The sequence below is a fragment of the Hemitrygon akajei genome, chromosome 21, assembly GCF_048418815.1.
Source record: "Hemitrygon akajei chromosome 21, sHemAka1.3, whole genome shotgun sequence".
NCBI classification, from domain to species: Eukaryota; Metazoa; Chordata; class Chondrichthyes; order Myliobatiformes; family Dasyatidae; genus Hemitrygon; species Hemitrygon akajei.
In genome coordinates this window covers 38,105,783-38,122,398 of record NC_133144.1, presented here as the reverse complement: position 1 = coordinate 38,122,398, position 16,616 = coordinate 38,105,783, and the positions used below count along the sequence as shown (strand labels likewise).

At 39.4% G+C, this 16,616-nt stretch overlaps 1 protein-coding gene across 1 annotated transcript; it reads right to left on the bottom strand.

The window, feature by feature from the left end:
- Positions 1–2,391: 2,391 nt before the first annotated feature.
- On the bottom strand, positions 2,392–16,516 carry eif4ebp2 (eukaryotic translation initiation factor 4E binding protein 2). The gene is made up of 3 exons (XM_073025261.1): positions 16,242–16,516; positions 10,456–10,644; positions 2,392–6,520 (listed from the first exon to the last, which is right to left on the bottom strand). Exons 1-3 carry the CDS (start codon positions 16,372–16,374, stop codon positions 6,489–6,491), a joined length of 354 nt encoding a protein of 117 aa, XP_072881362.1. The 5' UTR covers positions 16,375–16,516; the 3' UTR covers positions 2,392–6,488.
- Positions 16,517–16,616: the final 100 nt, after the last annotated feature.

Below are 16,616 nucleotides of genomic sequence, written 5' to 3'. Positions count from 1 at the left end.
GAGTTTCGTACAAACTCCTTACACGCAGCGGCAGGAATTGAACCCTGGGTCGCTGGTAAAGTGTTGTACTACCTAATATCTAACTACTTAACTCACCTTTTCGTTATTAGTCCAAATTTCTATTTATTTAACTCATATTAATTACTTGATGATATATTTAACAAAAATTGGGTCAATTTCCTGTTAAGCATATTAATGGAAACTAAATATCAGAATTACATTTCTGCAAATATCTCTTAAGATACAAACAACTAACTCCTGCAAATTTGGATAAGCTGATGATTGAATTTATTATCAGAATTGGACACAATGAAAAGATTAAATAAGGCTTAAATAAAAATGGGTTGTGGAGTTAGATATTAGGGAAATTCATAATGAGTATAAGAATTGAAGAAGCATAAGTTTTAGGGGAGGAATTCCAGAGTTTAGTATTTTTAAAAATCTTGGCAGGTATCGACTTCAGCTAAAGTTCTGGAAGTCCATCTGCAAGATTTTCTCCCGACCTTCCCTTCACCCTTTAAGGAGCATAACTATTCCTGAAATAGTTCTAACATCTCTTTTGTGACTCAAATTTTGGCCAACAGTGCACCTCTTAGGATTTGGGAGAACGTTAGCATTTTGTTAGGCAAGTCAAAGTAAACAGAAGATGCAGGTCAATTACAATTCAAATGACCGATAGCACAGGCCCTTTGGTTAATTACTTGTCTCCTCTGGCCTCTCTGTTCCAAAATACTTTTTGTAATTTCTAACCACACATCATTTGTCTCTTTGAAGGGAAAATTAATTTTCCCTAATCATCACAAACAGCAAAGCAACCCAGTTTGCACTAATGTAAATAACGGAGTCTATACTTGCTACAAGCTTTCAGTATCTTCAGTGTATAAAAATATCAGAACTTGGGAATTATTAGGCCTTACAACACAGGGGTATCTCAGGTTTGGAATTGTGATTAATTTGTTCATGAGAACCATCTCATTAGGTTAGGCGATATTGGAATTTATCTTTTCATTGTTTTAACCTTATTTGTATCTTACAAAAACATTTTAACCATTTAATTGTAGCAGCAACACACACAAAATGTTGTAGCATCTGTAGGAAGAAGTACAGTTGACGTTTTGGGCCGAGACCCTTCGTCATTGTAGCAGATTTTTTTTTTAAAAAAATGCCCCAAGAGAATTGTTTTCTTAAATCACCTTAAGATCTGGAATTCTCTCCCTAAATCTGCAATCTGGCCTTCATAATACTTTTAAAATCCTAGTGAATTCTCCAAACATTTGGTTATCATCCACTGTTTCCAGTCATGCTCCATTTTTGTGACATTTAATTCCAGATATTGCTTTCTCAGTCTTATTAAAAATAAAAACATACATCATAGATCTGAATTTAAGATCTTTTTCTGACATCCCAAAGCAGATTACAGCCAACTGCAGTGCGAGAAACTAATATAGACAAAGAAAACTTTCTCAAATTGTTCTGGGTAATTTTCTTTAATATTGATAATAAACAATTGCCAGAAAATTGAGAGAATCCCTACTTGGTTTTCAAAAAGTGCTTAGAATATTTTATGTCTGCCTGGAAGAGAGCATACAAACAGATTACTATTTGCATTAACTCAAGCCAACACTAATAGAGTACTTTATTATTGAAAGTAATCTCTTTTGAGCATCAAACTAAAACTGTTGAACTTTTGACTGTGGTCAAAAAGGTTTCATCTAATTCCTTAAACCACATAGTAAATATATGCCCTTAATTTTCTAAACAATACCAGGATACTATGAGGCATTATGCTTCAGGAAAGTTATAATCCTCTGAAACCCAACTCAAAATTTCTATAGGGAAACATGACAGAATTACCATTAAAAAAGGATATTAACCACTTTTCCATCCCTCCCCATTAAGTAGTTACTTAAGAGTTTATGGTTTTTCTCCATCCAGCATTGCAGCCTGTATACACAGAGAGTGCAATTAAATTTGGAACATCATGGTCTATGGGACTTAATGTCCTCTTGTTTGTGGTGCATAGCCAGACTCTCAACCAGGCTGTACAGAAGTTCAAAGAAATACAACAGGACTTGTAGGAAGCCATTATACCAAGGCTCAGGAATTACCCAACTATTGCCATATTTTTCAGGTTCTCTTTCGATTGTAAGTTCCTGCAATTGTTTAACGACACGGGCAGGATAACGGCATCAATCCTCGCCTATAATATGCAATCTCCAGTATTTATTTCAAATTTCCTCTGAAGGATAAAATGTTCCGTGAATTCATGTTGCAAGCCAAAGATCTTCCGGCATTCAATTAACTGGCATGACAAACCATATATTTTAAATAACACACTAAACTTTTAACACTCCAAAACATTTTCAAAAATCACATGAAACTGGACTATAGTTCAAAATTCAATATAAAAGGATAAAGTTTATTTTTTTGGAATTATTATTCCATACAAAGATTTTTCTTTTCCATTGATGGTAAATCCAAGTTGCATCAATGCACCCATAGCACCACTCAACTACATACAGCTTGCCAACAGGTTGATTTAATAAGAGGATTAGAATAAAGAAGCTGCCACCGAAATGAAAAAGTGGCCATCAATTCAGAGCTTGCCTGAAGTTGGTGCCAAAGCCAGGTAGGTGGTAAGGATCTAATGACTTTCTATCAACTTCTTGGAAAATGGACCATCCAGGATTGCTCTGGAGTTCCCAAGAAACAAAGGTTAAGAGTTATGGGTACTTTTGGAGCAACCCAGGAAAAAGAATTAATCAAGGAGGTACATCATGGAAACAGACTTCTTGGCCCATGGTGACCATCAACCATCCACTTACACTAATCCTACATTAATCCCATTTTTTATTCTCATTAACACTTCCCAGATTACTGAATCAAAAGAATTGTTTTGTTTTAAATCTGCTTTGAACAATCGTATTTGATATGGAAGTAGGGCTTTTTGAATGAGACTGAGGAATCATCCAAACCAAGGGATGTGCAAACTATCCGCTTTCCAACCAGAGGCACCACAGTACACCACATGGTTGAGGTGGTCAGTCATGTGATGATATCTCCAGGAATATGCCCAATGTGAAGTGGAGCAGAACCCAAGTCCGTACCTAACAGTTTTAAATGAGGCGCATCAATTAAAACAAAACATCGAAGTAACATGTCTGCTTTGAAAGAGTTGCAGATATTCAATCTGGGCTCAGACTCTATCCAATTATAAACTGAAATAAAGCAAAACAAAATAAATAACACCCATGACATTATGGCAAGGATCAAACCACGCAGGCAGCTGCCCTTACTGTTAGTGACATAGGTTTTCTACCACCAATTCAAACTTGTCTTATCATGGAACTTAGCGGAGCACAAAAGTCAACATTCACACAGCTTGTGCCTTATGCTAATGTTCTTTCAAACTACTCTTTGGGATGAAAGTGAGATTCCTCTGGGTATGGCAGTGTTCACTCAGAATATTACCTAGGAAATCCTCAAGTGTACAAAGCTAGAGATCTATTGTTAATTAAAATTTCTATTTTTAATTCTCACACATCAGCTAACAATGAAATCTGCAGAACTGTCTTAAAGTTAATCCAGGACCATCAATGTTGAGTATGGATTCCCAAAATTAGTTGAGAACAGGTGACTTGCTACTAAATTTCAAGTACTACATTTCTTTATAATGTAGGAAGACACTTAACCCATCAATTCAAAGAATCAGATTACCCCACCAATTTTTCTCATTTGTCCAGTACTTCCCCCTCAAACCCTCATTACCCATTTACTCTGGGGTAATTTGTAATAGCCAATTAAACTATTAGCATGTGCTAAGTGAAAGGAAACCAGAAGGCCTGTAGAGAAAACAAGCAATCAAATAGACTTGTTCTTTCAAAATATAGAGGGGAGGTAGACAAAAATTTGTAAAGATACCTTTCTGGGTTGCAGGCCAATGATAAAGAAATGAAAATGCAAAGTGTGAGCCAAGCAGTTTTAAGTCTGCGCAATAACATTAGAGGATTGGGGGCACTCGAGTTATCTTCAAATGAGGCAAAAATTGAAATCATAGAACTGCAGTTTGAGGAAGAATCTGCAATAGCTGCCATTAGACAAAAATCACACACCAAATATATCAATGCTTGCAGGATGAGAATAATTAGAAGTAAAAGCATTGAAGAATTACAGGAATTGTACTGATAGTGCTCCTGTACTGCCCTTACTGTGGAGTAAGGACACAATCTGATGGATGTTAATTTGCATTTATCAGATAGGCAAAGCTGTAAACTGGTGAAAATGCTTCGTTATAGTGTAGTCTCAGACACCAGCTTTCAGGAGGTGCAGGACAACAAGATCTGGCCCAGCTTTTGGCTACAACTTTCATCATGCCCTGCCCAATCTGTACCTCAAATGGAGGTTTGAGCCAAGGTTGTAGCAGGAGTGGCACTGAAAGCTGGATCATCTCTGACAGTATGGGGGAGGAAAAGTGTAACAAAAGGTGACAACAAACTCTGAAAGAAATGCCAGATAATTTTGAGATTATTTCTGTGAAAGTGATTGTCACAGTCAGGTGAGATCTACTTAAATTTGAAATATAAAAAAAATTATCAGTGTAACAAGCGGCTAATAATAGGTCTCTATAAAAAGATGACACAAGCACCACTTCCAATCCACGGAATCATTATTTTATGACAAAAATCACAGAACCCTGCAATGTAGTTATTGGACCAACATTCCACTTGTCCCAACAAATAATAAAAATAAGTCATAATTGACAACACTTTTTCTTGCCATTTGAGTTGTTTTCCAGAGTCAAAATACCTGAGCAGCTGAGTTTAATTAATTTATCCAAGAGTATTAACCAACTAATTATGGGAGCCTTGCCATGAACCCCATTAAAAACAAAATCCCCATTAAATCATGACAAGATGGACCCAAGGTCCTGTTTCTGTGCTGTACTTCTCCAAGGAACAGTAAACATTAGAAACTGTCAGTCAATCTGCAACTGTAAAGCAGAAAGATTATCAAAGATCCAGAACATCTTTCAACCAAGGAACCTAATTACAACGTGTAATTCTACACACTATTACCAGAGGCTCACAAATTATGAGAATACTACTTTTCTTGAAAAAAAAGTAAAGAAACTTTAACATAAAGTGTGGGGAGAGATGAGTGGGATTAGTTTGTTAAAGGAACAATCATGGAAAGATTGGATGGCCTATATGGGACTGGGGCATTTTATCGTCAAAAGCTCCAAAGGAGGGCTCCAAATTATCTACTAACTGACAGACCTGATGTGTTTTTAATCAGGTCTCTCCATGTTTTTAAATCAATTAACTTCAGCTCTAACATATCCTAGCAGCTTTCATAGGGCAGCGCAAGTCAGCATTACATCTCCCTAAGCTGTTCTCCTGCCCACTGAAAGCAGCTTCAGTGGACCAGGTTTCAGATCACTCCCCACAATATCAAGTTTAATAATAAACACTAAAAACTCATCAACTTAAACAGTTATATGTGGGAAAATGTTACATAATTCTTTTTTATAAAGCCAAGGACATACTAGACTCTCCTGCTTGGTAGTACATAGAACCAACCCAATGCAAGCAAACACAGTATCTCATTATTCCCAGTGATTAAATACAAGATAGGCCCATTTATTTTCGTTTCAACAATATGGTTTCAAATCTAGTGTTACTTCACAGCTCCTGGTGTTCTGCCAACAACTGCAGATTTTGCCAAGCTTAAACACTCAGATGTTTGCAACGCAGGTCCAAGACACTTACTGAATTCCGTGCAGTGGAATAAGTGCCCTAAACTGAACGTGAAGATGAAGTACTGGTAATGGAAAAGTCTCAAAACAGCAGAAATGATCAATGGAGCAGTGACTTCACCAACAAAAGACGTTTCTCTTAAAAACAAAAACGTGGAACATTAGATTTAAAACAAAAACAATGACTTGGGAATTCCAGGGATTACAATTAAAAAAGTTAAGCAAGGAGCATATTGTGAGTTCTTGCTGAACTCAATATGTCATTCCACAATGTTCTAAAAATAAGATTATACAACTATGGCTTTGTACCAAAATTGCTTTTGAACTCAATTAGTAATGAAACAAATATCAGCTGCTAGATATATACAGTATTACGTAACGGGAACTGCTTCAAGATAGCTTTGTGTACAAAGTTTTAAAAATAGCTTTTGTTTGTCCATTAAACAAAATGTTACCTTTCCCATTTTCAAAAGATTATATCCCCAACTTTATCCAAATATCCAGCAGAAAACTGGGACCAACTTACTTAGCTTCAAAAACAACATGATTTAAGGTCATAGACAAAGTATAAACGTTGCAGGGTTAACCACAGGTGAAAATCATTTGTATTCAACTTTTTTTTTTTTGGCAGATTTCAGGAGAGCTTGTGTACCACGGCAAAGGCCTGTGCATTAGGAACCACAAGCCAGGTCTTCAAAGCATTGAGAAGCGGAGTCTGCAGTACGTGGAGAGTTTAGATATCCATCTCAAATTGAGCTTCGTCCCCTGGAGGAAGAGAGAGACAAAAGGTCAACATTTTGGTGCGTAAATTATTTTAAGTCAAGTCATTGGAAGCATGTGTTGAGTCAAAGGGTGGGAGAATTCATCAGTCTCAATGGTTAAATCAGGCTTCCCAGTTAAGGCCAAAGCAGTTATAATCTAACAAAACTCCTCAACCACTCCCAGTGAGGAAGAGCCCCATGATAAGAGACTGGCTTCATGTTCTCAATTAAGTTTTGACAGATGCCAGTTTCACAAAGTAATTAGAAAGAATTTGAATTTCTGTAGCACCTTTCACCTCCTCAGAAGATCTACATTTTTTTTGGTTATAGCCCTACAGGCTCCACTGTTGACAAACCGGGCGGGAATGATGCATATTCACAGTCCCGTCCCGCCCGCGTGCTTTTCCCCTTGCTGGTGAAGAAGGCCTGGCGCCCTTTTTGGGACCGGCTTCAATGCTGGCGCGCGCCACTTTGTGAGCTGGTTCGAGTGCGCTGGGAACTGGGTCGCCACAAAACCATGGTGGATTCAAGTGCTGAAATATAGGTGATTATTTTCCCTCTGGCTGCAATTGTTTGCAATGAATGCAGTTGGTTGACAGATATTAATTGGCTAGGCTACCAACGGGAACTCCCTTGCTCTCAACAAGTAGCATGGGATCTTTTAAATCCAAAGCAGTAAATGCTACGTTCAGTACTTTATCTGAAGAAGTCACCTTCCATGCCACAGCACTAAATCAATATTATCACAGGGGTAGCGGCCTTGGTTTGTACACTAATTTCTGGATGAAATGCCAGATGGAAACTATTAACTTAGGCCAAATACCAAATGTAGGATTTGAAAGAAATAGCGAGGTACAAGGATTCAGCAGGGAAGATCAAGGAGTAAGATTGAATGTTTAATACAGGGGACAGGGAATTAAGCATATGAGAAAGGATGAATGGACGGTGATGGCTGCAATGGAGAAAGATACAAGGCTGTGAGGAAGCAGAGTAATGTCAGAATTTTCCTTATTTAAAAAGCATGTGGACAGCCGAGTGTATCCACAGAAAGAACGGGTTAAATATAATTCCTATTGCATCTCTAACACACAAGCCAGGAGTACCTCAGATCCCAAGTTTATGCTGAATTACCCGGCAACAGCTGTGGTAGAATGTGAGTAAGGTTTAAGTTACTGAACAGACATGCAGAAGGCCAGATTACTGACCCAAAGACACAAGCTCAAATCACAACATTAAGTACAAACAAATACAGTGGATTCTGATTAATTGGCACACTTCAAGACCAGTACATTTTTCACCAAATTAGCCGAAGTTTCATGGAAATAGTTAGAGGTATATAAAAAAAGACAACGTACTATTTAACTGAGTAACAAATTATGTATTTAAATGAAGTACAGAACAAATTAGAACATTTCCAAAACTACTACTATAAAAATGTGCATGTTCCTAAAGGTTATCGACAGAGGAATTAATCCAAAGTATGCTACCGAGTTCTTTTGAGTGACTGTAAATGAACTAAATCAGTGTAAACGCCTAGTGCAGATAATAGACTGCCTTCATAGAATGCATTCAATGATTTCATCCTCCAAATCTTCTTTTGTAACATCTTGTAACATTCAAGATGATTGTTGAAACAGTCAAATTCTTTGTAGTTCCTAACTTGTTGAAGTAATGAAATCTTTTCATTTTCACTTCTGGCCATTTCTCCAAGCCTGAATGCTTGAAACTACAATGAGTGAAACAGTTCTGAATGAACTTATTGCTTATTACTCACCAACCATCAGTGACAAAAATCACTGATTTTTGAACACAAACACACACAAGTGACACTATTTCAAAACTGTTTGCTCCAAGCATGGTGTAGTGTCTAATGGCCAGACGACGTGCATGCGACTAATACTAGTTAGAAACTGGCCCAATTAACTCGCATAGTGGTACAAATAAACAAAGGGAACCTGGCTATTTTCTCAATTTGTTCTTGTTCTTTAAGAGTTGTTCCAAATAAGCAGCTGTCCCTATTAACCAATGGACTAAATAACTGGAATCCACTGCATATACATTTATAATTTTGAAGTGCAGCTCTGAATGGGCAATAAATGCCTTGTCAGTGAAAACCATGTCACCAAAGAAAATTCCAACAATTCCAACCAGAGAATCCAGTGTCAGATGAGGGTCTTCAGAGTATTTTGACTACAGATCATGTAAACAATTGTCTCACATTACTGCTGCAGTTGCTGGCCAAAAATCAAGCTGGCTTAGTTCTGCTAGGCATAGGCATTGGTTGGGAAGTCTCCTTATGGCACAGTTAATGGCTGGAGGGTGAAAGTATCCAGACTACGCACTGGTAACCTCAGAAGTCTTCACTACAGAACCACATCTATTAATACTGCTCTTGAACCCCAGGTAAGTATATTTAAGTTCCATCTCCTCCTCCAAGACAACTTGTAAAGAAAACTCTGATGGTCAACTGATGGTCTCATTGGCTGGAGTTTTCCTGATTCTCAGCTGTCCAGGTAACAACTTTCCTGCTCCTTCATCTTAGAGTGGGGAAAAAAGGAAAAACGAGACTGGCTACAGATAATTCCAGACAGATCAGCACTGTAAATGCGTCAGAGGAATAACCTCACAGCAGACAACGGAGCAAGAGTGAATACTGACAGAGAAAAAGACAGAAGGGAAAGAACACAGCACATGTAGGATGGAGAACTCAAGATGTACAGTAGCTGCCTGCAAAGAGTGAAAATCATTTAGACTTGTTTTTGAGCATCAGTTGAGCAAGCCATGATTTTGCACACAGTTCTACAAAGCTCGCATGCATTTCTTGGCAAAATCCCAGCTGTGTGGAAATTGGACCAGGCATTCCCTGCTGTGATTCAACCCAGTGCTGTCATCACTTCCCCACATATTTTGCGCACATAATTACATTGTCGATACGTGCAGAGTGGTATTTACTTTTCCACAGAAATTAGATTAAAAGATTATGATTTATGCCATGGGTAATTAGTACATTGTTGAATGAGTATTTATTTTCTAACCTACTAGGCCTGACTATGATGCTCATCACCCCACTCACCAGCCCTATCTGCCTGCTCAGGAGCTCAATTCCTCTGCCAATTTTACTTGCCCAGCCCCCACTTCTTCCTCTTGATTTTCCATCATCCTGGTTATTCTTGTCACCACCACTTCATTTCTTTCACCTATTTAACAGCATTAACCATTATTCTAAAGTTCTGCAGACAAATGGTGCCAATGTACAATTCTTGAGGTTTGACTTTGAACTCTCCCAAAGAACTCAAGGTACTTCAGTAACTGCTCAAAGCACAACTGCTCCGATTCTGCACTTTATTTGCTACTTCTGATTTACTGTTAACATTAGCTTCAGCACATTTAGGGCATCAAACACACACACACACACACAATCCAGGCAGTATGGTAGCATAGCAGTTAGCACAACGCTTTACAGCACCAGCTGTAAGATCGGGGTTCAATTTCCACTGCTGTCTTTCACAAGTTTGTATGTTCTGCCCGTGACTGCATGGTTTTCCTCCTGGTGCACTGGATTCCTCCCACATTCCAAAGACATAGTTAGGTTCAGTGAGTTGGGACGTGCTAAGTGAAGTGTGCTGACACTTGCAGGCTGCCGCCAACACATATTCAGACTGTGTTGGTTGTTGACACAAACAATGCAGTTCAGTGTATGTTTCGATGTACATGTGACAAATAAAGCTAATCTTTATCTTCAAAATATCGAATAATTAAACTGTTAAGATTGCATTAATTGGATCAGCAATCAGTGATGGTGTACCCAACTGCTGATCCATTCTGATCCTTGCAATCTCCCCAGCATCTCCAATTTATGAATTAATGAGAAAAAATTAAGTAAATCTAGTTCCCCCCCCCCTCCCCAAACTCCTTGTAGTTTAAATTGCCAAATCTCACCAGTGGATGATTTTCCTTCACGGTTGTTTTCACCACTGTGAGCAGCATTGTTTGCTTCTGCCTTGGTATCTTCAGCAATGCCAGGGGTTGTTACACCTGGGATGTGCGGGAGGTAACGAGGTGGAGTCTTTGCAACTGGAGAATGACGGCAGTCCATAAGAAACTTCCGATCGTAAATAATCCGGGTGCCTGAAATAGCAAAATTAAATTTTACAGATAAAATCCCACATAATTACTCAGCACATTAAGTGTTAAATCCTTTAGCAAGCCTGTAATAGGTAGAGTTGGGGCTTCCTAGAATGGTATCAGTTATGAGGGACATCTGGTACAAGAGGACACTGGTTGTTCTCTATGGATACAAAAAGTCTGCTCAGAGTTATGATTGAGGCGTTTAAAACTATTAAAAGGTTATAACAGGTGTAACCAGTAAGTAAAACTATTTCTACTCAGGGAAAGGATATAATCACAGCACAGACTAAAGGTAAACTGCCTAAATAGAAGGGAGATGTGGAGTTTTTCTTTTAAAAATGTAAGTACACTGAATTTTCCTGGAGCTGGAATATACAACCTGAAGGCTTTCTTTAAGGAAATTGGATAAACATAAAATTCATTGTGCTATGAGGAAAGGGGAGAAGAAGAGGATTTAATCAAAGACATGAAAAAGGCATAATGGAGCAAATGGCCTTCTCTTATGCTATAACTTTCTATAATCCTAACCCCAATGTGTGATCTGAAAAACAGCATTCTTCAATAGAAAGCTGCATCCAAGCATTGTTCTAGACATGTGAATTAATTTTGGCTGATAACGCATTAACCAACATTGCCCAAATCTGATGTAGTCCTCTGAAGGACACAAAGATCAAAAAATATTCTCACATACTGCTTTTCATTTTATCATTAAAATCTGAGGATAAAAGTAGCTTCTCCAACTTGAGCTTTTGCAAGTTTAAAATTCACATACCAACTGTGTAAGTCCAGGTATCCCATCACATGTCCATTTTGCTCATCAGCAGTGCAATTAGCCTTGCATGGGCTGTGACTAGCTCTATGGGTAACACCAACTGTAGTAAGGTAGGACTATGTAGGGATAATATTTCTCACATTTCCAGATCTGTGCATCTCTAGAAAATGCCCAAATTGTTAAAAGTATTCAAAATTGGTGTTTACGTTGATACAGAACCAATACTCTCAAACTGCAATAACAGCTTTGTGACCCTAGGCAAAACTTTCAAATTTAACCTCCTTCTATTTCATATAAATGTCATTTGAAATCAGAAGTTTATCCTGAAGTAAGGAACAGCAATACTTTGCTATATAAAACTGGTAACCTTCAATTCTAAGTAATACCTTTGTGTGCCTTACTCATTTTAGCATTTGTCTGGTTTATGAGGCAGATTTGCTAGCTCTACACTCAACCCAGCATGGATGGAAAACATGCAAGGAGCCAGTCTGATTCGAACCCAGGTCTACTTGCCCCAAAGTCCAGTGCAGATGCCACTACACCTTCAATTGTGCCAACCAGTTTTTGACTATGTACGTAGTTAATATTCCATCTGCTGGTTTATTCATCTCTGTCAACGATAGTGTCAGATCTTTCCTGGCTCAATATAATACATTTTCATTTTTCAGTACTGTGAGCAGTCAGTACGCTAATAATAAAGTCCTACTGCTTCAAAGCACTTTCTGTCACAACTACAATGTCTTAACAGAAGCACTGCCGACTTCTTGTCCCGTGCTCAGAATCACCCCAAAACATCACAGCATAACCCAAACACTTTCTTACATTTGTACATGTTGTTAATTTTATCCCCATGCATACAGCCATAGTGTTACAGAGCAAGGAATAGAATTCCTGTAATCAATGCTTGAACACACTTTTGCAAAAGGCACAATGTGCACTCCACAATGGAATTTCTTTTTAGGACTAGACTACAACAATGAATGATTCATTCACTTTACAATTCAGCGGGTAGATAGGCCTAATTACAATGGCACAGATTCTTCTACCTACTAGTGATGGTCCCGCTCATCCCCAAAGCCATTACGTTTCTCTGACTAAAACATGCCCCTGGTTTCTCAACAGATATTTCACCAATCAGGGTAACAAGGAAACATCAACAATAGAGAAACATAACAATATTACCTCTAAGCTTGTCAATTTTTTTTTAAAAACACAGGATTCAGATTATTATTTTTATATTGCACACATGATGTCTGAGGCTATACCATTTATTGTTGGGGATACCAATACACAAAGGCGGAACCTGGGAACTCCTCTCAGTTTGAAAACAGAAACAGTTCTTCTGAACAGGAGGCCTCAGGTATGACTATCAGATGATTCAGTGGGCAAAATTAGAACCTGCTAGATTTGGATTGGTTAGAGCTAACACCTGTAGCTCACCACATCCAGTCAAAAATCAGACTTTTTTTTTAAATTCCAAAAATTTAGTCATAATAAATATACAGAAGAAACAGTGCAAAACTATTACATTCATGATCAACACATTAAGTTGTGTTAGCTCACTTTTAAAAAAAAAAAATCATAGAACCGCTATCACTTATGTGACCCCTGGGGTGATTGATAGATAGATAGATAGATACTTTATTCATCCCCATGGGGAAATTCAACTTTTTTCCAATGTCCCATACTATTTCAAATGTTTAAGGAGTTTCCCCAACTCGACTCAGCCCCTCCACGTGTGGCACCAGAACGAGCCTAGACCTCAGAAGGAGTGGGGTCCTTCAGAGACTCCGCATTTGCTGCATCAAGCTTCAGTGCACCCCACAGCACAATCTCCTGCATCCCAGAATTTGCCAGCCGGCAGCATTCCCTTACAGTTATCTCACCACGCTGGAAGACCAACAAATTTCAGGCAGACCAAAGGACGCCTTTTGTTACCTTCTGGCAGAATTGACGTCTGTTTTGCTGTGTGTCCCTGGGAAAAGCCCGTAGACCGACACATGACTCTCAGAATGCCCTCTCAACTTCAAAAGAATGTCAGAATCAGAATCAGGTTTATTATTGCTCAGATTCGCTCCAAATCTCCCACCCCGTGTCCTCTTGTTTTAGACATTCTCGACTTTGGGGGGAAAAATTCTCACCACCGATCCATAATTTTGTTGTCAATCAGGTTGCTCCTCAAGGAAAATAAATACACTTACTCCCAATGAGACATTTGGCGGAAAAGATCATCTTTTTATTCTGAGTGGGGTTTAAGCAACCCAGGGGCAGCATTGCATGCCGTGGGACAACGCAATTTTTGCTTGTGACATTTCCGCCACACATTCTACAGGTTTGCCCCCCGTGACTAGACAATGCTATTTAAAAAAAATTCAGCCTGTAACTGGATAATGGCTTTCAATTTATGAGTGGCTTTTTGATATTATACACTGCCCAATCATTACATGAGATGTACATCACTTCATACTTTGCTATCTTAAAAAAAGATGAACTTTAAATCTTTAAAATTTCATTTTATCTGTCCTTCAGGCCACAAGCTTTAATGAGTCACACATACAACACTCAAGCTCTTGTACCACTAAAAATCTTTAACCAGAAGGCAGATAACAGTTTGACTGGACCATTCATCAGTTCTGATCTTTTCTCTCTCTGGCCTTCAGTCTTATATCTGTTAAAACAAAGCCAAAAGAATACAATATACTTGTAATGAATACATCAGCATGTTTTCAATTGAGGCAAGCCCAATTGCTCTCTGAACTGGTATGAACATGAGAAGTAGAACAAATATTATTACTATTAGAAGCCTGCCTTAATACAGTGGCTGTACCTGGCTCCCAAATAAACTTCCCCATGCTGTGACATATTGTCTCAAAGACTGGGGCAGGAATTTTAAAAGTTTTATTGTCCTTTGCTGAAATGAAGGAATCTGTTGATACTCCACAGTACTGTATTTTACTAACTCTGTTAAAAAGTTGCCAGAATAACAAGAGACTTAACGTCTTGGCAATAAATGCACACTTTCCATTAATAAGAATTCTTCAACTACACCTCCCCACCCATTGCAGAATCATATTTACTTCCATTGGCAGAGTCGCACTGGCATCACTCTTGTCCAATTCTGTTTTCATCTGTTCAATCATCGGTGTTTTAAGGTTAAAACTCTGCACCGTACTGTGTTTACGAAGAATCAGGTAGCAACTAGAAGTGAAACACTGTTTTTTTTTTGTTTTTACAGTCAAAATGTTAACTAGTAAACAAACAGGCAGTCTAACCCCTTTCAGTCGTATCCAAGTTCACTACTGCTGTCAAAGACATCATAAACAAGTAATTTCTCCCAAAGGAAAAATCTCTCTCCCCTGCTTTGTCCTCCCTCCATTTCGGATTTCACGTTGCAGGAGAGAGCATTTTGAGATACTGATACTGGCAGCCAGCAGCCACTTCATTTCACATCACGGAATCAAATCCCACCCAACATCAGTGGGACAAGGCCAGGGCAGTACTGAGAAAGTGCAACTCAGAGATGCAGAACAGTCTTCCGGAAAAAACTTTAAACTAACAGCTGCTTCCCCCTTAGCAGTTGCAAGGCGTAATTATTTCAAATACAGTTGAGGAGTGTGCCTGATCTCTCTCTCTCTCTCTCTGTATCCACATCACAAAAACAAGTTCTGGTGAAGGTTCTCGGATTCCTCTATGTGCCTGACCTGCAGAGTTTTGCAAGACTCACTCTCTCTGCTTTTATTTCACTAACACGAATGATCTCTATTCCGCATACAGTGAAAGCCTGCCGTATCCATATTGGATCCCGTATTTCCCACATTACAATTGCACTTTAACATAGGACTACCCCATTGGCTATAAAACGCTTGGGACGTCCTGTGCTCGAGGAAAGCACCAATTAAACGCGAAGTTACCATCACCTGATTAAGTTAGAAAAATTCTTTTGTTGTGATTTATCGGTTTATAGTTTGGTGGGACCCCGCTTCGATTTTCATATTTGATCTATCCTTGAGGCGTTCTGATGCTACCTCGATGTTCCCTCAGTATAGCTGCCCTACCCTCCCAGTCACTGGAGAGGGATTAATCAAAAGGTTTGTCAGGGTCTAGGAGGCGGGTGCTGCTGACTCGGTTTCTGCGCGACGGTCGGGACCAGATCACAAGTGCGAGACTCGAAAATCCACCACCTCTGGGAAAAGAGCGAAGGAAAATAAACGCCAGCGCACCCACTTTCCCATCCAGATGCAAAACTGACATTTAACAATAAGAGCCCGAAATTAAACCACACGCACGCACACGCACACACTCGCACAGAGACCGAGCGACCATCGCAAACAGGAAACTCGCCGCAGCGGGCCCGAAATTGAGCAGCGAATCCGGTCCCACCTGACGCCTCGAAGCCTGCAGTTAAAATAAAATCGGCTAGTGCAAAATAAAAGTGTGCAACATTGTCGCACGGATGCATTAATTCTTATTTGGCAACGGTACACTTGCATTTTGCCAAAACCAATCTATGCAGGTTACTGAAAGTTCGCTCGGGCTCCACAGCACGAGGTTATGCCTCTTGCCAGACGGCCTGCACCCGGGTTCGCTTTTATACAAACAGAACGGGCAATTCCGCGCAACGGAAACCGAATCGACATGAAAATGTGCACAAATATACCACTTGGGTTATTTCTGCAATCGCAGCCGTCTTAAGGTTCCTCCACCCACTTTTTTAACGGATTTAAAGAGCAGCACTCGGAATAGGCCGCCGCACTTTTTGCTGATGACATGAGCCCCAAGCCAGCGCCGGGAAGGCTTCCGCTATTGATCGTTAATATGTATTTACCTCCCGGAGTGGTGGAGAACAGCGTTCCTCCCGGTGTAGTGCAATAATCATGAGGTAGCTGCGTTGAATCATTCAGAATCACTGTCCTGGAGGGGATTACGCGACATTCGCTTTGCTGGCAACCTGCAGACATCTTCGTTTCTCCTTAAATCTTGTTTTTAAGGCAAAAGAAAAGTTCAACGCTTTAATCGCGTACTGTTTCAGTCTGTTAGCCTTTAGCACACGTCCAACCCTCACCCTGCAGTGAAGCAAACTCCAGGCAGCACCGCCTACTGGCTGCCTCTTACTGCGAAACGAGAGGAAAGGCACATATCCAACAGATCTTCACTTGGACTCATCCAGTTAAGGATTGCCATCTTTAAAGGGACCCTATTC

Excerpts from the sequence above, each read along its gene's own strand:
- eif4ebp2 (XM_073025261.1), bottom strand. The coding sequence starts at position 16,374 with ATGTCTGCAGGTTGCCAGCAAAGCGAATGTCGCGTAATCCCCTCCAGG. Across the intron at positions 10,645-16,241 it reads GTTCTCCACCACTCCGGGAG|GCACCCGGATTATTTACGAT; the intron begins GTAAATACATAT and ends TTGCTATTTCAG. Across the intron at positions 6,521-10,455 it reads TGAAGGAAAATCATCCACTG|GGGACGAAGCTCAATTTGAG; the intron begins GTGAGATTTGGC and ends CTCTTCCTCCAG.